General features: G+C 44.9%; 3 protein-coding genes across 3 annotated transcripts; 1 reads left to right on the plus strand and 2 right to left on the minus strand.

The window, feature by feature from the left end:
• Positions 1 to 8,423: 8,423 nt before the first annotated feature.
• On the minus strand, positions 8,424 to 9,022 carry LOC131332742 (uncharacterized). Its single transcript, XM_058367039.1, has 2 exons — positions 8,550 to 9,022; positions 8,424 to 8,508 (listed from the first exon to the last, which is right to left on the minus strand). The coding sequence occupies exons 1-2, from the start codon at positions 9,020 to 9,022 to the stop codon at positions 8,424 to 8,426; spliced, it is 558 nt and encodes a 185-aa protein (XP_058223022.1).
• A 3,103-nt stretch (positions 9,023 to 12,125) lies between these two features.
• LOC131332744 (uncharacterized) lies at positions 12,126 to 13,860 on the plus strand. Its single transcript, XM_058367040.1, has 3 exons — positions 12,126 to 12,132; positions 12,251 to 12,646; positions 12,797 to 13,860. Exons 1-3 carry the CDS (start codon positions 12,126 to 12,128, stop codon positions 13,858 to 13,860), a joined length of 1,467 nt encoding a protein of 488 aa, XP_058223023.1.
• Positions 13,861 to 14,982: 1,122 nt separating this feature from the next.
• Positions 14,983 to 15,747, minus strand: LOC131332745 (uncharacterized). Its single transcript, XM_058367041.1, has 3 exons — positions 15,502 to 15,747; positions 15,270 to 15,412; positions 14,983 to 15,175 (listed from the first exon to the last, which is right to left on the minus strand). The coding sequence occupies exons 1-3, from the start codon at positions 15,742 to 15,744 to the stop codon at positions 14,983 to 14,985; spliced, it is 579 nt and encodes a 192-aa protein (XP_058223024.1). The 5' UTR covers positions 15,745 to 15,747.
• Between the last annotated feature and the right edge of the window lie 8,291 nt (positions 15,748 to 24,038).

Genomic DNA, 24,038 nt, shown 5'->3' on the forward strand with positions numbered 1-24,038 from the left:
GGGATGTCTGCTAGCACAGGAAGGAAGCAATGGGGTCGAGAAGGCTGTGTACTATCTGAGCAAGAAGATGGTGGGATCTAAAGAGCGCTATACCCCTCTGGAAAAGACGTGTTGGGCGCTAGTTTGGGCTACCAGAAAGCTTAGACACTACATGCTAGCCTATTCGGTGAGACTGATTTCTCGGATGGACCCTATCAAGTATCTATTCAAGAAGCCTGCACTCACCCATAAGCTAGCACGTTGGTTGCTTCTGCTGGCTGAGTTCGAACTCCAACATGTCACGAGGAAGTCTGTAAAAGGGCGAGCTGTGGCCGAATTTCTAGCCGATCACCCGATCGACGGCCCGGAAGACGTGGATTTCACTTTCCCCGACGAAGAGGTTCTAACTGTGATCGAGGAAGTATGGACGCTCTATTTTGATGGGGCTGCTAACCAGAGGGGATTTGGGATCGGAGTGCTGTTAATCATGCCCGCCGGCGCTCACATTCCGCTCGCCTTCAAGCTGAATTTCGATGTCACCAACAATCAAGCCGAGTACGAGGCCTGCATCGTCGAAATGGAAGCTGCTATCGCTTTAGGAGTCGAGAAGTTGGAAGTAATTGGCGATTCAAACTTGGTGGTTTCCCAAGCCAATGGAGATTGGAAAGTTCGTGAGGAAAAGCTGAAGCCTTATCACCAAGATTTGGAAGAACTGATTCCTCGCTTCAATAAGGTGACTTTCACCATGTCCCACGCTTAAAGAATCAGTTCGCCGATGCTTTGGCGACTTTGGCTTCAATGATCGAACTTCCGATAGGTGTTAAATTGCGGCCGATTGTGATTGAATAGAGGGACTTGCCTGCTTACGAGTATATCAACGCCATTGATGATGTCGATGATGGCCTACCCTGGTACCATGACATTTGGAACTTTGTGGAGCGTGGCGAGTTTCCTACCGAGGCCATGAAAAAGGATCGGATTGCTTTGCAAAGGCTAGCTTCTCAGTACATCATCTGTGGGGGGAAGCTGTACCGAAGGTCGCACTGCGGGATGCACAAGCTCTGTGTCAACGACGTCGAAGCGACAAGGATAATGGAGGAGGTTCACGAAGGAGTCTGCGGGCCTCACATGAGCGGCGTCATGCTCGCTAGGAAAATCCTCCGGCAGGGTTATTACTGGTCTACAATGGAGACGCAGTGCATCGACTTTGTCCGGCGCTGTTACAAATGTCAAATCCACGCGAACTTGCAACATGTCCCTCCGTCTAAGTTGTACGGCATGACTTCACCATGGCCGTTCTCTGTTTGGGGCATCGACGTTATCGGGATGATCAGACCGTCTGCTTCAAACGGCCATAAGTTCATACTAGTGGCGATAGACTACTTCACCAAGTGGGTCGAAGCCCAGTCCTATAAGACGCTGACAACGGTTCAGGTTGCTCAGTTCATCCGAAAGAACATCATCTATCGGTACGGGGTTCCTCAGGCTTTTGTGTCAGATAACGGGAGTCATTTCAAGGGAAGGGTTCTGGAACTCTTTGAGGAGTTTGGTATTGAGATCCACCATTCAACGACCTATCACCCGCAAACAAATGGGGCGGTCGAGGCTGCAAACAAGAATGTCGAGATGATCATCAAGAAGACCGCCGAGTCTGTGAGGGATTGGCACGAGCAGCTGCCTCTCGCCCTTTGGGGGTACCGGACGTCTATCCGCACTTCAACTGGTGCAACTCCTTTCTCTTTAGTCTATGGGATGGAGGCAGTACTTCCCATCGAGCTTGAGGTACCGTCGCTGAGAATCATGGTCGAAAGCGGTCTTGAGGAATCTGACTGGTTAAGCGGAAGATTTATCGAGTTGATGTTGTTTGATGAGAGAAGGCTCCGGGCTTTGTATCATGTTCAGGGTTATCAGCGTCGAGTTGCTCGAGCATTCAACAAAAAGGTGAAGTCCAGGGGTTTGGTCGAAGGAGACATGGTCACAAAGGAAATTCGCGCCCCAGTGTTCGATCCCCGCGAGAAGTTCAGGCCAAAGCGATCCGGGCCTTACATCATTAAGACCATCCTGTCTGGGGGCGCTGCTAAGCTCATCGACCTCGACGGCAATGAATTCAACACCCTGGTCAACCTGGATCAGCTCAAACGTTACTATCCCTGAGAGATGCTCGTTGGGTCGAAAACCACAAGGGTGGGCGATTCCAAACAAAAGTTAGAGCAGCCTGCTAGACCGAAAACCAAAGGAGGCGGTTCTAGGCAAAAATAAATAGGCAAGAGTCAAAAGCTCGCTAGGCCGAAAACCTGAAAAGGCAGTGCTAGGCAAAAGTTAGAGCGTAAAAGGAGAGATAAAATACACGAGAGAACCTTAGCCTGAACTACGTTCTGACCTGATTCCCTGAAAAGGGATACGTAGGCAAACTCACCTTGAGATTCGGTCACATTCCATCAAGACTTCAATCCAGGTTCGACATTTTTGGGTCAATAGCGCAGTTTGAGGAGGTCGAGCACAAGTCAAAGGCAGCACTGAAGAGAATTAGAAAGGGGGAAACCCGTTGTCTTTCAACTTTATTGCAAATTACTACTTCTAATACATAGGCTGAGCATAAAAGCTTTAAAACAGTGAAGCATGAAAAACAGAACAAAATGCTTAAGAAGCCTAACGGCTCGCAGTTTATTCTAAGCATAGCAGAGTGGCCCGGAGTCAGTCAATATTTTCCCTTGCATTCACCTCGGCTCTCAGCCACTGCCTGTAGCGACTCCTTAGCCCTGTTGCAAAATCCGGCATCTCAGCCTGAAGGGCTCTAAGGCCCCAGCGCCTCTTGTAACCGTTGAGTGTTTGAGCGTTGAAGTTCGGGACACGAAAATCCCCAATGCTGATGCGGTGGTTCTCTTGAGAAGCGCCCAGCTGTCGAAGAGCACGGCCGGGAATGTAGAAAGTAAAGCTCGACAGGCCCGCGATCACCACCCTGTCGAACCCATCGGAGTGAATGGCCATGTCCGGGAGGTCCAGCCAGGGGCACCTCCAGGCAATCTCGTCAGGCTGCATTTGCCGCATGAACTCGTACCAGCCTTCTGTGTCCATGTCAGGGTAACGCATCTCCCTTTGATGAATCCTTTTCGGAAAGAGATTCCAACCCGCCACCGGGGGGTGCAGTAGATTCAATTTGTCCGACAGCCACAACTGCATGAGAGAAAAAGACAAGTAAGAAGTCAGATAAAACCTGAGCGAAAAGACAAGTAAGGAGCTAGGGAGCAGCCTAAGCCGAGCGTCGAGGTAAAATGAAAACGTGTGAAAAATTGGAAAAAGGTGAGATGAGTGAGAATACCTGAAGCAAAAGCGGGCTGCCGCTGAAAACGGCCGACTGGCCCGTATACACCAAGTCCAAACCCAAGAGTGTCTCGGCCAGGACCAAAGGGACCACATTCCTTCGCGCCCCCATCTGTGCAACAACGCTCACCAGTGAAGGACTAACCTGCCCGTGGGCCGGCACGAGCAGATAGGCGGCAAGCAGGCAGATTACCAAGGCAAAACGGCGGCGGGCTTGAGCGTGATCACTATCCAAATCGCCGTCCGGGCAGTACATCTCAATCAGCCGCATGGTATTCATTTGGCCGCCCTCGAGGATGGTATTCGCCAGGCCCCGGGAAATGTTGAGTAAACTGGCCAACAGTTTAGGCATGCTCGCTTGGTAGGGCGGAACTACAAGCATAGGGGACGAGAAGGTCCGAAGGTACGCCTGGAATTCCTCGACGGTGGGGCACATCTCGTCGTCGCCAAAGCGAAAGACATGGACGTTAGGATCCCAGAATCTGAGAGCAGCCTGCAGGAGCGCTGGGCGGAGTGGCACATGTCGAAGAAAGCGGAATGAGGCAAGGCCGTGGTATTGAAAATTGAGCCAGTCAACGCTTAGAAATTGCACTAACCAGGGCCTAAGTAAAGTCGGGAGGGGGTTATCCATGGAAGGTGTTGAGGTATACTAGGGAAAAGGGGAAGCAATGCAGTCCTGGAGACTACAATACTTATGCCTCTGCTTTATAGGCCTTTGCCTTGCCCTTTCATCACCAATAAACCATCAAAGCATCATGCTAGCTTCCAAACCTCCCCCCTGCAAAGGACACTGCCCCCTGAGAACTCAGAAACCGTGTGCAAACCGTGTGGGAGTAAAAACAAAATGGCCCCTGAAAAAGGACAGTGGGTCAGTCAAGTGGATCTGGCGTTCAGGAACCTGGCGTACGCCAGTTTTTAACTGGCGTGTCCGTGTCCCCCACTTACTGGCGTACGGGCCTCACCTTCTGGCGTACGCCAGTAGGATTCACCAGAAACCAGTTTGCAGCAGCTACTGCCTCCGCATGTTCGTTTTCGATTCCGGGGCTGGCTTTGACCGTTTGTTGGTTCCTACAAGTCACAAACATCATTTAAGACTATGGCAGGGCGTCGGATTCTAAAAGCCACGCTCGATGAAGATTTTGGACCCCCGGTGGCTCGTTTCAAGCTAAAATCAAGGATACGGGAGGTCAAAACTCGTTTTCGGGGCTTTTGCCAAATTTTGTCATACCATACATGTTACATAGGCCTTATGTGACTGTGTGGGGTTGTCGGTTTCAGTCCGGGACCATATCGAGTCATCTTTGGCGTCTTATGTCCATTTTTGTGACATTTTTAGCTTTTTCTTAGCATTTTCCCTTGCACCGGGGCAATTTTACCGGTTTTGATGGCTCGTGCAAGTCATTATACATCTATGCTACCTTTCACAAGGGTCAGTTTCTTTCCCCGGGGAGAATCTTGGAGTTCGGCCTACCGGCGCCCAAAACTCCCGTATCCCCCGCGTGTCTGGGATACGTGTCATATCCTAGGACTTTTCTGTCCATCTTTTCTTCGAGCTAAGTAGATTATGTGCATATACAAGCGTCTATTGTCGATTCAGAGCATTCATCAATGCATGTGGGATATTAGCGGATGTTTTGTTCTTTTTCCTTTACCAAGTCTCACCAAAGTAATGGGAAAACAATAAAACAGAAAATGCATGTGTTATATACTACTGTGTCCAAATGTAAACGTTGGAAATGTATCAAGTATCAAGCGGCACAACGGCCTGGGTAGAACTAAAAGTATCGGGGCACACTCGCCCACAAAATCAAGAGGCACGCAGGCCCCGTCCAAAGCATCGAGTATCAAAGTATCTATTCAAAAGTGGCAAGTACCGGCAAAACAAACTAAGGCTCGGTGATAGCCCTCAGTCATCAAAAAGGTCCTCGTCGTCGTCGTCCTCCTCGCTGTCCTCTACCTCTCGAGGGTCTATCCGGAACCTGGGGTTGCTCGCTGAGTCAGAGCCGCTGCTGAGGGACGTCCCCTCTTCCTCTTCTTCCTCTGCCTCTTCCTCTTCTCTCCTTTTCTTCTACGAGGGTCCCTCGGCAAGCTTCTTCTCTGCAGGCCTCTTCCTCAGCTCCCGACAGAACTGGAGCTCCTCGCTGGCCGGAGTGATTTGCACTCCCCGTTCCACCCTTGCCGCTGGCCGGGAGGAGCTCGAAGCTGCCTTCTTTGCTGGGGGAGGCCGCACCCTTTTCCTCCTAGGAGCCGCCCTAGCATGTCCCTGCATAGTCATTCGATTCAGTTAGCATACATTATGCATATTGTATATATTGAAATGTTGAGTGCAGGGAACGTCAAAAGCAATTCTGGTCAAAAGTAAAAGGAAAAGTTATACCTGAGGCTGCTCAACTGGAGCTGGAGCTGGTGGTGGGTACTGCAACTGCAAAGAGGCGCCGCCGGCTATCCTGTGGAACTCTTTCTCCATGGCCTTCATCAGGCGAGCTGCCTCCCGTACCCATTCTATCGGAGCCTGTGGCATGTTTTGGGAGCAAAATCAGAATACAAGCCCAGTGCACAATACTGAAAGCGAAATACGGGAACTACAAAAGAATAAGGGATGTCTTACCGGCCCTGTGATCTCTGCTGGGTCTGTCCTGGCGGGCTCGAACCGAACTACGGCCTCCTCTCCTTCCGCGTCCCGCACGGCTAGGGTCCAAGAAAGCCGAGGCAGCCCCGTCGTTGTAGCATAGTCGCTCATCTCTCTCGGCTGAGCTGCCCTGCTCTCCCGGCTCCGCCTTTCCTCACCAGCTTCAAGTGCCTCGCTCTGCACGGCAACATGCTCCAACGCTCCGAGCGGCCTAGCCAAGCGCTGCCTCCGGTAGACGGCGTAGTCGCGCCTAGGCCTCAGAAAAGCAGCAAGCCCGGCCGGAACAGTGAAACGCCTCAGCTCGGCCAGCGTGTACTTGTCCGTATGAGAAGCGTGAGGACAAGTGGCCCAGGCACCTGGTACTCGAGAGAGCCCAGTGACTGCCGTGTCACCCGGTCACCCAGGTACCACCGCCACCCAAAAGCAGACTCCAACAGCACCCGGCTCGCCGTCACCACCCTGCTCTGTGCTAGGTACTCAGGCTCAGGCTCGGCGCTACTCCACGGGTTCCAAGCTACCTGCAAGACAATGGCACAGATTTTAAAACATCAGCGACAGCATTAAAGCAATTCTGAAGGACAGGATGATCAGTTTGGCATGTTACATACCTGAGTACCCGACAGCTCGTCCAGGTACGACCGGAAGGCTAGGAGGCTCCCTCTCGACTTCTTCTTGCCGCTATACATGGGACCCCAGATCATGGCACGAGGGAGCATCCTCAGGTTCGGGCACTTATTCTCCGGCGGGTACATCTTCAGCACCTCATAGGCCCACAGCTGCAAATGGTCAGACAATCAAAGCATCAGAATACAGTTCATATGCAAATCAAATACGAGTGCAAGAAATGGAAAAGCGGGAAGTAAATGACAGGCTTTATTTCTTACCTCCCACACTCTCCAGTAGCCGGCAGTCGCTTTCTTCCCGCGCGAGAACTCTCCCATGAAACCATAGCAGGCACCCAGAGCTGCTCCTCCCCAGTCAAACCTCGAAGCTGCGCCTAAGTCACGGAGGGCCGGCAAGTAGGATAGGTGCACCGTGGATCGCTTGTTCGGGTACAAGGTAGCCCCGAACAAGTATAGCAAGTAGGCTCTCGCCATCTGTTCCGCCTCCAAGTCTGACTCCGGCTCCCTCCCATGCAAATACCGCTCGAACTGGTCATAATGGATGGTCTCCGCCTCACCCGCTGGCGCCTGCCCTAAGAACCACTCCAGAGCCTCGGGATCCCTGTAAATCTCTGAGTCAAACGGGATGGGCTCTCCTCCTACCCTCAGGCCAGTGAGCGCTGCGAAGTCCGACGGAGTCACCGTCATCTCCCCAATCGGCAGGTGAAAGGTGTTCGAGGAATCCCACCACCTTTCAGCCAGCGCGGTCAGCAGAGCGTGGTCGCTCTTCACGGCCGTCAGCGTGAGGATAAATGGCCGAAACCCTGCCTCGTCAACCAAGGCCCTGACTCGCTCGGGCAAGCTCCTACACAACTCAAGCGAGCTCGCTGGACCTCCATGGCCCCGAGTGCTGGCCGCCCCTCTCTGCACAACAAAGACAGACAGCAGAAAGAGTTTCATCAGTAATTGCAATCCAAACAGTTAGTCGAATTCAGAATATCAAAGAGTAACTCTACAGTTGAAACAGGCGTCATAAGGGTCGAACAAAGCTACCAGGCACTTGTATTATTCTATCAAGTTCTGCTATCAGTCGAATCAATTCGAAGGTATTTCTTAGTCAGGTTCCGAGCTACGGGGCCTCTTTTCTCTCAGGGTACATCTCTCAGTCGATTGCACGAGTTTTCAGTTTATCAATATGGTCGATACAAATTACGAGGCACGCCGTCCGGGCGTTCAACGTGTCATGGGAATTTATCTAGTCAAATTCAAGTTCGAAGGACAACCCTATCAAGTCAAAGCCGCTTAGGGTCGATTCGAGTTTGGCACTAACCGTTTTGTCGAAGTCATGGGCATCCTGCAAGTCGATTCAACTACTTCGAGTGTTCTATCATTCAAGTTAAGTTTCAAAAGTCGAGGCACGCTATTCGAAATTCTACTTTCTCGATCAAGTTACAGTTCAAGGTTCTGGCCTACATGCATTACAGTTCAGGCTACAACAGTTCCAAAGCTACGTATTGCTACAAATGACAAAACATGAAGTACTAAGGCAAGTTCAAAAGAATACCTGTGCCCAGTCCACGGATAAGTGCCTCTGTGGGTCTCTCAGAACAAGCTCTACGTCGTAACTCTCCCTCAAAGGTGCAAGGCTCTCGACCCCGGACTGGATAAACACGTGTGGCTCGGGCGGAACATACGTAGCCGCGTCGAACTTAGCACGGGGGGCCAACCGTATGGACTCTACAAGCGTCACCGCCCGCTCAAAGGACCACACCTCCCCCTGAGCCTCCTCGGCCGCCTCGGTCTCACTCGCAAGAGCCTCCTCCTCGGCCCTGGCCCTCTCGGCCTCCTCCCTCAGGCGCTCCTCCTCCTGCGCTCTCTCCACTTGCCGGGCCCTATCCTCCCTTGCTGCCAGCACTGCAGCCACCACCCCCGGGTTCTCCCGGAGCAAACGGCTGAGTTCCTCCTCCGATACGAACTCTGCAAAGTCCCCCCGAGTAATGGGTACGTGCACCGAGGACCCCACGTCTGGCCGAAACTCAACCCCTTCCACGGGTGCCTCTCCGGATACACCCTCCTCAACCACGGGACCTTTGCCCCTCGCCAGATCCCTAGGTGGCGTCCCCGGTCGGCCACCATCATCACCACTGCCCCTACCGATGCCGCCGGCTCCAGCCGAGCCCAAACCGGTAATCACCACACCTTCTACCCCACTGCTTGGATCCAATCGACGAACCTGTGGACCCACTATCACAACAGAGCCTGGCGTACGCCATATCCCTCCTGGCGTACGCCCCTCATCGCCACCAGCCACCGCCGCTGCATGGCCACCACTATCGCCGCCGCTGCCTGCAACCGCTACACTGACACTCGATGAAGGTTCGGCAGTTGCTTGATCGTCGATTCGAGACTCCGGAGTCTCGACACTACCCCGTGGCCGATTTCCCTCCTCGCCGGCATTGCCATTGCCGCCACCACCACTGGGTTCCGCCATAGATGGGTGAAGAGGTGTGGATTTTTGGGAAAAATGGGAGAGTGAGGAAGAGGTTGAAGGATTTTGAGAGGGTTTGACAGTTTCCAGAGTTCAAAACTAGAGAAGAGCGGTTTCTGCACCGTCTCAGAAGTTTATACGACGTGGGAGCAGCTTTGGGCCGGATCTGGGCCGGGTCTGGGCTCGGGTTTTGTTGAAACGTGGCGCACGCCAGTGCTATGCTCCCGTACGCCAGTACATGTTGGGCCTGAGGCCCAAAACACCCCATACAATGGAGTCCGTTCGCAATTGGTGTTCTAAAATGCCATGAGTCCCATTGGTACCCGAGTGGAAGTTATCCCCAAGCAGAGGCCCATCAAATCAACGACGGTCTGTCCGTCCAATTTCAAATCAACGACGATCTATCCGTCCAAATTCAAGTCAACGACGGTCCACCCATCCACATTCAAGTCAACGACGATCTATCCGTCCAAATTCAAATCAACGACGGTCTATCCGTCCACATTCAAGTCAACGACGATCTATCCGTCCACATTCAAGTCAACGACGATCTATCCGTCCAAATTCAAATCAACGACGATCTATCCGTCCAAATTCAAATCAACGACGACGATCTATCCGTCCAATTTCAAATCAACAACGATCTATCCGTCCAAATTCAAATCAACGACGGTCCACCCGTCCAAATTCAAATCAACGACGGTCCACCCGTCCAATCTCAAATCAACGACGATCTATCCGTCCAAATTCAAATCAACGACGATCCATCCGTCCAATTTCAAATCAAAGACGATCTATCCGTCCCACAATCTGCTTTCCCAAACAGAGTCGATGCTTTTGCAAAAGGATCGTTCCCCAGGAGAGCCCACATTCTGTGATCTGCCTATCAAAGACAGCGAAGCAGCGGTCTATCCGCCCCAACGTCGAATCAAACAGGTCTTTTAAAATTCACGTATTCTGAATAGCCTCGAAGAGGGTGTCTAGAAAACCTTTGACGTTACTTGTCTCCAGACAAGGATGCTTCAAGTGCCGTCAAAGGGGGGCTTCTGTAGACACCCCATTCTGGACTGTCCAGATAACGTTATTTGTCAATCTTTTATTTCCCCAATGATGATTTTAGTCGAAAATAGTTTAAGGACAAAGGTGTGGTTGAGCTTTGGGCGACCCTAACCTCTCTCAAACCCCTTTCAAACCCTTCAAACTAGAGCCAAACAGCCCCAGCAAAACCCAACTGGCATACGCCAGTGTATTGGACGCGTACGCCAGTTAGCTGCCACGTGTCAGTCATCGACCATTGACTCAGCTATTACTGGCGCACGCCGGTCCGAGTATGGCGCACGCCAGTCAAACCCAGTCAAATCAACTTTATTCAGCCACATGGGCGAGACTTTTGTGCCACCCTGACGTCGGCCACAGTAGCCCCTGATGATTATATCGGCCAGGCCCGCTCCCCCTCTCTCCTACACCCCCCATCAACTAGTCCCATGCATTTAATGCATGGGAAGGCTCTCTCCTTGCCCTAACCAGCCAAACAAAGCCTTGGTCCCAGACTGATCTCAGTCTCTCTCCCCTATAAATACCCCCCTTGCATTCATTTGCAAGGGGTTAGCCTCATTAAGAAGAAAAGCTCTTCATCCCCTCTCTCCTTGCTCTCTATCTCTCTTCTTCCATTGAAAGAGAAAGGAAAGCAACCCACTTCCATATACCCCCACTGATGTCCAGTCACCATACAACATCCATCTTCAACCTTTAGGCTCTAAACCACCTTCAAACTTCAACACCCAAAAGGTATATCACCTTTGTATTCCTTTCTATTTTCGGCCCCTGAGGGGAACCAGCAAGGCCCAGGCTGGTAAACAATACTAGTCCTGGCCTTGAACTGGTAAAATACAACAATCGTATGCGATGATACTTGGCGCACGCCAGGTTTTACATGTCGTACGCCAGTCATGGCAGTACGAGCACAACTGGCGTGGGGATCATGGATCGTCATTTCTGCTGTCTTATCTTTCTGTCAATCACCATTGAATGCTAATAATCAATTTACTGCTTTTTGCATTTAGAACTGTTAAGATGTAGTAGTTATTGCTTACTCTTTGCTTGTTTAAAAGGCCTCTGGGATCCTTCTGGTCATGTTCCAGAGCCCAGACGATGCAAAGCCAAGCACTGGATCCAACGACAAACTGGCGTACGGGGCCTAATTACTGTAGTACGACAGTGTTGTCCAGGACCTAGTGGCTGGCCCTTGCATCTTAGCTTAGTCTTGGCCTCCTTCCTGTCCCCACTCTGTTTAGGGGGTTTCCTGTCTGTTTGTGTGGCTTCAAGCCATTTCATCTGTCTGTAATTATGTATATTCTGCTCTGATTAACTGTGGGGTATGTCATGGGTGTGCGCTGGTCCCTTTCCAGAGCCCAGAGGATCGAAAACAAAGACTGAGCAACTAAAAGAGTGGAGTACGCCAGTTATGAGGTGGCGTGCGCATGTCCAATCAGCATGCAGTGGCTCGGCCAGTGCATGCTGACAGGGCCTGTTTACGTCCCTTCAGGACAGCGTACTCCAGTTTATTCAAGCTGCTCAAGCTGCTCAGTGCTTGTTTTCAATCTATACTTATCATTGCAAGCAAAATCATCCATAAACATTTTGTCACATGAGTTGCAACTTGTTATAGTTTTAACCCCCCATTAACTGTTCTCCCGCCCTAACTGGCTAAAAAATGATCAAATGAGAGAAAAATGCAAATGTTTTATAAAATGCCCGAGTAGAGACCGATCTTCGGATTGGGCGAGAGGGGTGCCATAAAACCATTCCCCTCTCGTAACATGGCTCCCGAACCTCAGATATCGAAGGTGACGACGGACCGGTCTACGCCTTTTTCAAAATCAAACAAACGTGGCAAACGTTTTCGAGTTCGGTTCCTTGGGTGTTTTCACCGCTAAAACCCGAGTGGCGACTCTGAATCGAGGCGTTTCGCCGCGCTTTTCCAAACACAAAAAGGGCCGCACCCAATTTCGCCAAGCAAAACTTCCGGGGTGGCGTGCCCACAGTATCGTTTCGTGAAAAATGATTAACTTAGGGTTACGGCTGTTTGTGTTATTACAGGGTGTGAATGGAAGGTGCATGCTATTTTAAATAGGACCAATGGTGTATTTCATATTAAAAAGTGTCATAATGAGCATAATTGTGGGTCAACATACTGAACCAATAAGCATAAGCGTGTGTCATCCCGTCTAGTTGCGAATGAGATAGCTGGGATTGTTGAGAAAAAACCCAAGATTTCTCCAATCGACATGCAGGATTGGTTTACGGACAAGTATGGTCTTGATTTGTGCTATCATAATGCTTGGTTAGGTGTTGAGAAGGCAAGAGGGGAATTGTATGGAGATTATGAAGGTTCATTCGATAGGCTTCGGTGGTACGTTGAAGCTGCAAGGGCTATGAATCCGGGGAGCGTATTGAGGCTAGAATCTGATCCTGTAACCAAAGAGTTTTCACGGCTATTTGTGTCGTTTGAGGCTTGTATCAAGGGTTTCAATTACTGCCGGCCTTTTCTGTGTCTTGATGCCACCCATTTGAAGGGTAGATTCAAAGGAACACTCCTTGCCGCAACAGGGAAAGATGCAAATCAATGTATGTTTGTGTTCGTTGTTTATGTTATATCCTTATATATTACATTTCATTTGTACATTTTTTAATATATAACATTGTATGTTCTATTCTGTGAAGCTACACATGAAAGAAGTTCGCATATAACGTTATACGTTTATCATTCATGTGCAGGTTTATTCCCTATAGCTTATGCAATTTGTGACGCTGAAAATGATGCTAATTGGACTTGGTTTCTTGGCCTTTTGAGGAGTACATTGTCCACTCGTCCTGTTACCTTTATTACTGATCGTAACGCAGGTCTTGTCAACAACATTCCTGTTATGTTTCCCGGTTGTCATCATGCATACTGTCTTTATCACCTACAGTTTAACTTGAAGGATCACTTTCCTGGTCGGTTTAGGAAAGGTTTTCGGAACAGGCTCGTAGAATTGTTCAACAAATGTGCATATGCTTCATCGGTGTCGGTTTACAAAGCTGCGGAGGAAGATTTTTACCAATTTGGTGGGGATAAAGCTAGGACCTTTATTGTGAGTGTCCCTAAAGAGCATTGGAGTAACGCGTATTTTAAAGGTCAACGGTACGGTGAGATGAGCTCTAGTGCTGTGGAGTCGTTTAACAATTGGATTCTTAAAGCTCGGGAAATGCCTGTTTTTTATTTAGTTGATGAACTTCGTCGCAAAATTATGAAGCAAATGGCAGATATGAGAGTAAAGTCGATGAAATGGAATTCAGTTATTTGTCCGAATATGGATAAGAAGTTAGCTCGATTTATCAAGAAAGGAAGGTCGTGGAGAATCATTATGTCGAAGGGTGGTTTGTACGAGGTGCGTTGTCTTCCCCCTAAGGTAGTGTCTGTTGAGGAAAGGACGTGCTCTTGTGGTAAATGGCAGTCTACCGGTTTCATTTGTAGGCATGCTGCAACGGTTATTATAAAAGCTTGCGGAGGGGAAGGAACTTTGGTGGACCACATGGATCCGTTATACCTTGTCGATGCGTATCGTCGTGCATACGAAGAACCCATATATCCAGTTGTAGAGAGTGACATTCCTGATTTTACAAATGGAGGTGAACGAGTTATAAACCCTCCACGGAACAGGCGGCCAGCAGGTAGGCCTAAAGTTAAACGCATTCGTTCAAGGGGTGAAGAGTCATATACTAGGCCAAATAAATGTGGGAGGTGCCACAAGGCTTCAAAGCACAACCGAAGAACATGCAAAGAGCCAAGCGATATATGAGGCAAGGAGTCAAATATGAGAATAAAGGAGAGATTATGATGAAGAATAGAATAAAGTTGGGGGGAAGGGGGGGGGGGGGGGGGGGGGTGTTTCCTTATTCATGCTTAAATATTGAAGTTGTTTCGTTTGGATTATGGATAAATAAAGAGTTTAAAATTTTGTATACATGAGTTTTGCACAGTTTGTTCTCCTGTTCAGGTACACTATATATAACGTTAATAATGTTATATAACGTTATATAACGTTATGTATGGCTGCTTTTTAAAGTTACGTATGTCATACTCAATTATATGACCATATATGTTCGTAATGTTGTCCAGATTTTTGATAACTAAATCATTACCAAGGTTTAAAGGGATGTTTCTTACATGGAAAGTTACGTTCCTGACAATTCATTGCAAAACTTGTGGTTGGTCTTTATCAGTTGTATGGAGATATATCTTTTTTTTGGACAAATCAGCTTGCAAAATCAAATTACACATTTGGTTAATAGCATTACAGCATGACTTGGACAGCATAACAGCAGAGCTTTACACATTCCGCTTTACACATTCTGTTACAAAAGCCTTTGGAACTTCAGATGTGGTTAAATTGGACAGCATAACAGAATCAAAATAGCTGCATAACAGGCAGAAAAACAGCAGCAACCTAGCTTCAGAATACAAAGAAACCGCAGCAGATGATATTGCAGCCATATAAGACACCATCTTTATTTTAACAAAGTATCCAAGACATAAGACTAGTAATAAACAGGAGCATTAGCAGACTAGTAAGAAACAGGAGCATTAGCAGCTGCAACCCTTCTCAATTATATTAAACTATTCCAAAACATCAGCAACAGCTGTACAAACATAACTGGACTAACATAACTACAGCAGCAGCATTATTACAGCCCAAAAAAGTTTGTTTGGAATGAACCATATAAGATAGGATTTTGTTTACAAGTCAGTGGTCAAGTCAAACTTCGTTTGGAATGGACCGATAAGAGTTTAGTACCATGTAAGTCCAATCTTTCTTCTATCTTTACACAAAAAATAAAACCACATTTGTCCTGAGGACACCATCTCACTCCCCATATCACAAACAATCTCATCATCATCTCACTATCCATCTCTTGATTGGTCATTGCGATCCCTTCCCCATCCGTCTGGCTTCCCATTTCTTTATTGTCCAGCTTCTTCCTTCATCGTTCAAAAATCGAGAGACTAAACTAGCTTTGAATTGATCAATTTCAGACTTCGGCAATGTTTTTGGGATTGGCTCAAGGTGCGCCACTAGTTCCATGAGCATGCATACGATAACCCCACAATCAACCCTACATAGTTTCGAGGCAAATAAATATGATAAATTTATTTTGAGTTCTTGACAAACTGTTGTATGTAATAGTTTTGTGGTGGTTTGAAACTTACGATGCATTTAGTTGTTGTGGAGCATTTTTAGGTGAGCATATTGGAGCATCGAACTTCTGGTCTTCAAATAGAACTTCTGTATCAGTACTTTGGTTATTCAGCTCAGCATGCCTGGCATTCATGTAATTCTCCACGTATTTTTTCTACATTTGGAAAGCACAACATTAGTGGTGTTGATATTGTTCGTGATTGAGAGTATGAGAATTTGTGTATACGGTATTAGTAAGTGTACCACAACGGTAGCGTCTTTCAGAATTGGATCACTGCCGTCTCTCTTCTTCAAGGAATTGTAGTGCATCCAGTTCTTTTTCCTAACATCAAATAACAGAATGGTCCAATGGTACGGTGTAAATCTTAGCGGTTTGTTCCCGCTGCCATTCATAGGGAATACCAAGTACCGATAGTATTTAGACCCATGTTGCCGGACGTTTTCAAACACACGATGAAGCTTTACGTCTAGCAGAACTGTTCTCATGTCGCTTTTGTCATTGTGCAATATAGTCTGATGCATTTGAAAATCTTATAAGGACAGTAGATAGATAATCATGCATGTAATTTCAAAAAAAAATATAGCAATAACTTATTTGAGTTAATATGAGTGCAATGCAAATATCATGCAATTCAATATTTCCATATGAGGTTATATTGTATAACGTTATATAAGATTACATTCATAACCCAAGTTTAAAGGGATGCTTCGTAAATGAAAAGTTATGTTACTGACACGTCATTGCAAAACTTGTGTTTGGTTTTTATCAGTTGTACTTTATGACGTTAATGTACTTTATGATTAAGTGAGATTACGAAGTTCAACTGAGTTAAGATGTATAAAACAACAGAACAGCTGTGTGCAAAGGAAAATAGAACATTACATCTGATGCACACAACAGAACAGCAGCAGCATCTTAATTCCAGCAACGTTTATATAACCATATATACGAAGACAAACAGGTGACATTCTGATACAAAGCTGTACGAAATATCAGATTCCAGTCGTATAAGACACCATTTTTACTTAAAAACAGTAGCCAATACAGAAAACTAGTAATAAACAGGAGCAGTAGCAGCTGCAACCCTTCTCAATTAGATTTTAGTACCAAAACTTCTGCAACAACTGGAATAACAGAATTGGACTAACAAAACTACATCAGCAGCATAATTACAGCCAAATATATTAGACAGATAATCATATATAACCTTAAATAAGCAGGCATTTACGAAGTAAAGTAGATGTTGCTTACCCAGTTTGTACATGGGAAATATGCAACGTTACCATGGTTAAGGTTATCTTTATCCAGTTGGATTGTTAACATACGAGCGAGACCGTCGATCATCTGCATTAGTTTCCAAATTTAAGAACATAATCGACCAATACCCAGTTTGATATGTATTTGCAGTATGATATAAGATATGATTTCCATACCCAGTTTGAGACGTCCCCTCCTTGCAAGAGTTTCATTATGTCTTCCAGAGGTACAACTTCTCTCGTCACATCATTGGTCCAGACAGTACAACTGTTATCACACATGTGTACCAAAAAACTATAAGAAAAAACGTACTTAAGATCATGTGATGCGCAAAAAAATGTGTACCAAAAAAGATTCGTCTCATAGATCATGTTGAAAACAGCAGCAAATATCATGTTATGCAATCTTTCCATATGAGGTTATATTAGTTTAGTATTTTAACTTACGTGATATCAGCCTCAGAACAATCAACAATTTGTTGTAATAGGTTCGCATCGGTATTTGGGAGCAAGTGCATCAACGGAGCTTCACGTGGATTCCACTTTTGTTTCGGTATATTCTTTGCCCCCTTTTTCAAATCAACGTAGACATAATCATCTGACCGCTTCTCTACTCTGGTTAAAGTTTTTTTTACTCCTCTCGTCAGAGACGATGATTTCACTTTTATTTTGGTTCTTCCCCTTTTTCCTTTAGGTGTGTTGCATCCTAATATACTCGTGTATGCCTCTAAAGTCGTACTGTCCACTTTTGCATCTGGCACCATTATTTTCTCTGGCCCACCCTCATCCTGGACAATTTCAAACCCCCCCTCTTCTTCTTCTTCTTCTTTTTCTTCTTCTTCGTCTTCTTCTTCTTCTTCATCAACTTTTTTAGCATTGGATTCTTTCTAACCCACATTTTCAACTGTCTGTTTTCAAAAAACAATCATCACTTATAATTGTTAACTTACTGCCTACATATATAACCATACATATATAACCTAATATACATGATTAAAAAAACCATATATATATATAACCTAATATATATGAGGTACCTGGTACATTTGTGTAACATTGTGTGTCACAAAATCATCAATGATATCTCTGGCGACTTCCAGTTTTTCTTCAACAATGTCTTTATCTATGATCATGCCACCAATTTTTGTCTGTAAAGTAATGTTTACGTGTTCAAGGTGGTCTTTGTCAAACTGTGCGGAAATGCCTTCGAATCCTAAACCAGCTGTTGTGTTTTGTGGATGATTCGCAATCCTTCTCCTGAGTTCAGAAATTGTGGAATTTTTGTCCTCATTTTCCTTCTGAAGAACAGAAATTATCCGATCCTTTTCCACATTTTCTTCGGTCAACTTTCTGATTATACCTCGGAGGGTTACCACTTCATCCTGCTCATCATCCGTATCCTCATCACTTGTATCCTCCACGACCTCGTCAACCGACTTGTCAACTGCTATCTTCAACTTACTGGCCTTGACATCAGTATCGTGTTCGGGTACTTGGGAAAACCGATACAACTCTTCCTCCTTGTCGTATGGCTGCAACTCTGAGGAGAATACCTTCAAAAAAAATACCATAAACAATGACTTTTATAAATCACATGCAGCACCAAAACTGTTTTATAATTGATCATCTATGTTCCTTAAAAAAACACATAACTCTATCTAATATTTACCAATTGCGGATCAAGAGAGTCCAAGTTGTTTGTACGTAATGCCTTGGTTAGGTCACCAAGCCTCCACTTGATGAACCTTGGTATGATTTGTGGATCTCCTTGTTTAATTATAGACACATGCTCACAGAGCCAATACTGTTTTCAAAATAAGGCACAAATTAGTTTAAATCATAACAAATAATTGAAAAAACTATAAAAGTTAAAAAGTGGGAAGTTATTGTTACCATAAGCCCCATTACGCATCCTCCTACTTTTGTTGGTAAGGAAGAAGCCCTTTTGTTTAGTTCTTGGATGACATCTTCGGTGATGAATGTTGCCCAATCGTATGAGGTGCTATTATCCAAATATTCCACAAACTCCAAGTAACCCCAACTAACTCTCGCTTGTGTGTTTGCAAAAAATAATGTCCCTATTAACAAAAGGCATAGGACACGTGCCAAGTCCTTCGCATCCTGCAAAGTGTTGCCTTTAACAGCCTTGGTAAAGAATTCCCTTAGTACCGGAATTGTTAATATCCTTTGGCCTTTGAGACCTGGGCAAAGTCGATCAGCGAAGTCTGATTTCGGTACCCTTGGAGTTGGATTTAGTAAAATCCTTGTAGGACCGGATTGTATTCCAAATATGAGTGTTACCTCTTTCGCCGTTATTCTCACAGACTTGCCACCCAATTTAAACCTCCCACTCGTCCCCTCATATTGCTTTACCAACTTTAAAACGTCAGTATCACTCTTCCGTACGTAGGCCTCATCCAGATTTGCTTCGACAATACCCAACAGAAGTTCAGCAAATGGTGTCTTCTTGATCTCCTGAACTTGAAGTGGTGTGAATTGCCCAGTAGGAATACTCCTTATCAGTTTTACCACAGTGTTTAAAGTTGACCTGCATAAAATACAGAAATTGTTACAGAAGATCACATGCAACCATATATAATTCAAATTATAACATCATATATTTCAAGTTAGATTAAATATAACATTATATCAAAGTTAATATGCAACAGATAACATTTGTACGCTGTTGCAAATACAATGAAATTGATACATATTAACATATATAACCATATATATGACAGGTTATAACAATACATATAACCTTTCAATATTATGTACATCATATATAACATTATATCATTGATAATATGGAACATCCAACAATCATATGATGGTGCAATATGATTAAAATGAAATCATATATAACCATATATATTACAAGTTATAAACATATATATCTTTACACATTACTGTATAAAATATATGACATTATATCATTACGTTCATATCCATATTATCATGTGTCCTTACCTGTAATGAATGGCCCTCTTGTGTTCCACTTTTTCCTGCTTTGGACGGCTTTTCGTGCCCTTCATTCCTTTTCTCTTCTGCCCCTTTTTTTCCTTTTCACTTTCTTCTTCATCTCCCTTGTCTTCATCCCATTCCTCTTCTTCTTGACCCCCCTTTACCTTTTGGTTAACATTTGGTTTTCTATTTAAACTTCCACTCTCGGAGACTTGATACTTTGGTTTCCGTCTAAACCCTTTGTCCTCCCTTTCTTCTTTGTCCTTACTCCTTTGCATTTTCTTCAATGCCTCAGCAGACTGTGTGACTCTCTTTGTTGGGGTGTTCAAATCTATAACTTCTACATCTTCACTATTTGGCCTTTTTCTCTTTCTCTCATAAACCATTTCAGTGTCTGGCTTCTTTCCATGGTGTTTCCTATTGATTTGAATTGGGGTTGGGGAGGAACTTTGGACAGTTGCTTCTACGGCATCTTCTTTTGTTCTTTTCCGTTTCCTTGCGGACACATTCTTCCTGGGGGAGGGGGAGGATGACTTGACTACCTCAGACTTATGTGCAATGTCTTCATTACTTATGGTCCATTTCCTTGCGGACACATTCTTCCGGTGGGAGGGGGAGGAAGACTTTAATACCTCAGACTTATGTGCACTGTCTTCAATATTTACGACAGTAGGGTCTGCTGTCCGTTTCCTTGCGTACACCTTTTTCTGGGGGGAGGGGGAGGGGGAGGAAGACTTGTCTACCTCAGATTTTTGTTTACTGTTTTCTATACTTATGGCAGCAGGGTCTGCTGTCCGTTTCCTTGGTGTTTTCTTCTGCTTCATCTCTTTTGGGGCGTCAATCATTGCTAACGGACGGGCTTCTGTAGCGTACGTCGCAGGTACCAACTCTTTCCCTGTTCTTTTTGGTTTAGTCATTGCTGCACATACAATGAACAAATTAAACCCATGAAAACATACAGCTTTGTATCTTAGCAAAAGGGATTCAAGATACTGATATTACAAATTATGTTCTAACATGGACCGGTCAAAATCACATGTAAATCATAGACGTAAAAAACAAAAACTGATACCTTAATTTAGTCAGTCAAGTTCAAATCTATATATCCGTCAGTCAAGGAAAAAAATTGATAACTTAACCAGATATAACCATAAGCATTATCATATCACACAGAACATCTATTCACACACAGTTTACATAACCATATATTCCATCAATGATATCCCTAACTTAAATCAACAACACCCTTACTGATCGAATATTCATATAACCACATTTACTTTCAATCAAAACCCTAATTTAACTTAACCAACACTTTACCGATCAGAACCATAACTGAGCCAGTGATTCATATAACCATATATACAAGAAGAAACATACTTGTAAACCAACATTCAAACAACCAACACTTATAGAACCATATATACCATAGATGAAATCCCTAACTTAATTCAACCATACCCTAACGGATCAAATATTGATATAACCACATTTACTTTCAATCAAAACCCTTATTTAACTTAACCAACACTTTACCGTTCAGAACCCTAAATGGGCCAAATGATTCATGTAGGTGGACAAATTCAAGTAGTGCTCTGAACAGCACTGGAATGCAGCGGCTTCACGTGCCTCTTGAACGTAACCCTAATTTGTCAATAAAACCCTTGTCCTGCAAAACAGACAAGGAGTGAGTGCACCTTTGTCTCTCGTGGCAAAGGCCCTCCGATGCCTTTGTTAGTATCACGTACTAGCACTCAAACCCTAATTATCAGTAGGAAAGCAATAAGAATGCAGTGTATTGCGTACCTTTTGCCTCTAGGTTTACCTCATATTTATAGATTTGCATATGCTTGCTGGCCAAGCATCCGTGTTGCCCTAGGATTCCTAACTCGAATAGGAAACCCAGGATATCAAGGATTCTTGTCTCCTTTATCAGTTTATTTCCTTAATCCTTGTAGGACTCTTTCCATAACAAGATCCGAACATCCCATACTCGTTGGGTATCTTTCTTAGATCCTATATTCTTGGGATCTCATCCTTTAACGGAATACCGGTGATTCTGGACCCTTCTAGAATGTTCCCTTCAATAGGACTTCTCTCTTTGTTCGGCCATCTCATGGCCGAACAGATGGCCTGGACCAGTTACTTCACATGTAACTGGTCCTTAAGAAACAATGGAGACCATATGCTCTCCTCCTGTTCGGCTCTTTGCCGAACAATGTATCTGAATAGTGGCATCACATGTCACTTTCCTTGTATTTTGGTCCAATAACGTCTCGTGTTACTGTTCCGAGAATCGTACAACCTCTCTGGTCCATTGACTTCTCATATCGCTGGTTTACAGTGTGTTGACTTTTTACTTCACCGTGCTCGGGCTTTTCTTGGACTTGTTCGGGAATACCTCCCTACAATTCATATAACCATATATACAGGAAGAAACATACCTGTAAACCAACATTCAAACAACCAACATTTATATAACCATATATACCATAGATGAAATCCCTAACTTATTTCAACCATACCCTAACGGATTAAATGTTGATATAACCACATTTACTTTCAATCAAAACCCTATCTTAACTTAACCAACACTTTACCGTTCAGAACCCTAACTGAGCCAAATGATTCATATAACCATATATACAGGAAGAAACATACATGTAAACCAACATTCAAACAACCACCCATTCATATAACCATATATACAAAGACAAACATACCTGGTAATTGATTTCGATGTAGGATTTGACGTCGTTTGATAAACGAAAACGAACAACTTCGAAGAGCGGGATGGCGTTCGACTGGAACGAAGGAGAACAACGGCGTAGAACAGCTACTACCACCCGACTACAATGGGCGAAGTATGGCGTCTAGTACCCGACCAGAATGGGCGACTGAAACTGGTCGTAGGACGGCGACGAACGGAGAAGTACGTGCCTCTGAAAATATGGAGAAGGCGAGACCGTTGGTGAACGAAGAAGGCCGACGATGAAATGTCAGGCGACCAATTTCTTCTCACGAACCGTCTAGGGCTTTTCACGTTTTTCAAGAACAGGGGTTCGTTCTGAGAAATGGGGGGGGGGGAAAGAGGGAGAAGGGGGGGGGGGGGAGTGGAGATTCCATTTGTACTGAATTGTGAGAGATTTTCGGGGTTCGAAAATTTCAAATAAATGTTTTCGAAATTGATGGAAAAACGGGGCAAAAACTTTTTAAAAGAACAGGGGTATTTTAGACTAAACAGTGTTATTATATCATTAATAATAAGTTAGTGGACTTAGTGGGTTTTGGAATTTAAAAGTGGATTTAGTGGGTTTGGAAAGTGCTATAGTGGACTTATGAAAAATTCTCCCAAGGAAGAAATAAAGGCTAATGTGTTGATGTTTAGACCCACTTCTACTTCACAAGTCATTAGTTTGGCCAAGCTTCAAGAGTACAACATTGAAGCTATAACCAGAAAAATAAAACAAGGAAATGGGATGGGAGGTTACAGTGCCTCTACTCAGACAAGGCCTAGTTCTTTTTAGAATTCTGTAAAGATGGAATTACCCAAAGAGTTTGAGGAAAAAAAGGCATAGGGACTTTGTTTCAAATGTTATGAGAAATATACCAGAGGACATGTATGCAAAAAGAAGCAGTTGTATACTTTGGATGGGGACCAAGAAGACCAAGAACAAGAATAAGATAATTAGGAAGATGAGGAGATGGATCAAGAAGGAGATATACAGATTTCAATCAATGCATTATCTGGATCAATCTCTTACAAAACTATGAGAATTCAGGGAAATGTTAAGAAGAAACTGATTGTGATTTTGATTGATTCTGAGACTACTCATAAAAAGGTTGGGGGGTACATGTTACAGACACAGACCCATTGCCTGTATTAGTTGTTGATGGCACCAAGATGGTTAGCACAACAGTTTGCAAAGGGTTTCACTAGGAAATGCAAGGGAAAAAATTCTAGCTGACAAGAGAGTTCTACACCTCAAGGGTTGTGACACGGTTTTGGGTATACAGTGGTTCGCAACTCCGGGCCCAGTTAAGTGGGACTTCAAGAATTTGAGTATGGACTTCACTTTGAATGGCAAGAGACATGTTTTGAGAGGGGAAAGAAGGAAGGGTTGATAGTGGTCAGTTTAGAGAAGATGCAAAAGCTGCTCCAAAAATTGCCACAAGGTTTAGTAGCACAAATTTTTACCTTACAAATGGAGGATCTGGTAGTAACAGAACCAACAAACACTAAGGTAAAGACATTATTGGCCAAGTTTGAGGAGGTATTCCAAGAATCCAAAGGCTTGCCACCTTCAAGAACTCATGATCATCAAATACCATGGAAGCCAGGGGTGGAGCCACCAAATTCAAGACCATATCGGTACCCTTATTTTCAAAAAACTGAGATGGAAAAACAAGTTAAGGAGATGTTGAATTCTGGAGTTATAAAAGCTGGTGTGAGTCCCTATTCTTCTCCTATTTTGCTAGTTAAAAAGAAAGATGGTACTTGGAGAATGTGGGTAGATTATAGAGCATTAAATAATGTCATTGTGAATGATAAGTTTCCA

Source organism: Rhododendron vialii, chromosome 7a, assembly GCF_030253575.1.
Source record: "Rhododendron vialii isolate Sample 1 chromosome 7a, ASM3025357v1".
NCBI lineage: Eukaryota > Viridiplantae > Streptophyta > Magnoliopsida > Ericales > Ericaceae > Rhododendron > Rhododendron vialii.

Coding starts and splice junctions, on each gene's coding strand:
- LOC131332742 (XM_058367039.1), bottom strand. CDS start 9,022: ATGGCGGAACCCAGTGGTGGTGGCGGCAATGGCAATGCCGGCGAGGAG. Junction 8,509..8,549: donor GAGTTTCGGCCAGACGTGGG/GTCCTCGGTGCA, acceptor GGGACTTTGCAG/AGTTCGTATCGGAGGAGGAA.
- LOC131332744 (XM_058367040.1), top strand. Junction 12,647..12,796: donor AGGGAAAGATGCAAATCAAT/GTATGTTTGTGT, acceptor ATTCATGTGCAG/GTTTATTCCCTATAGCTTAT.
- LOC131332745 (XM_058367041.1), bottom strand. CDS start 15,744: ATGAGAACAGTTCTGCTAGACGTAAAGCTTCATCGTGTGTTTGAAAAC. Junction 15,413..15,501: donor TGAAAGACGCTACCGTTGTG/GTACACTTACTA, acceptor TTCCAAATGTAG/AAAAAATACGTGGAGAATTA. Junction 15,176..15,269: donor CCACAACAACTAAATGCATC/GTAAGTTTCAAA, acceptor GAAACTATGTAG/GGTTGATTGTGGGGTTATCG.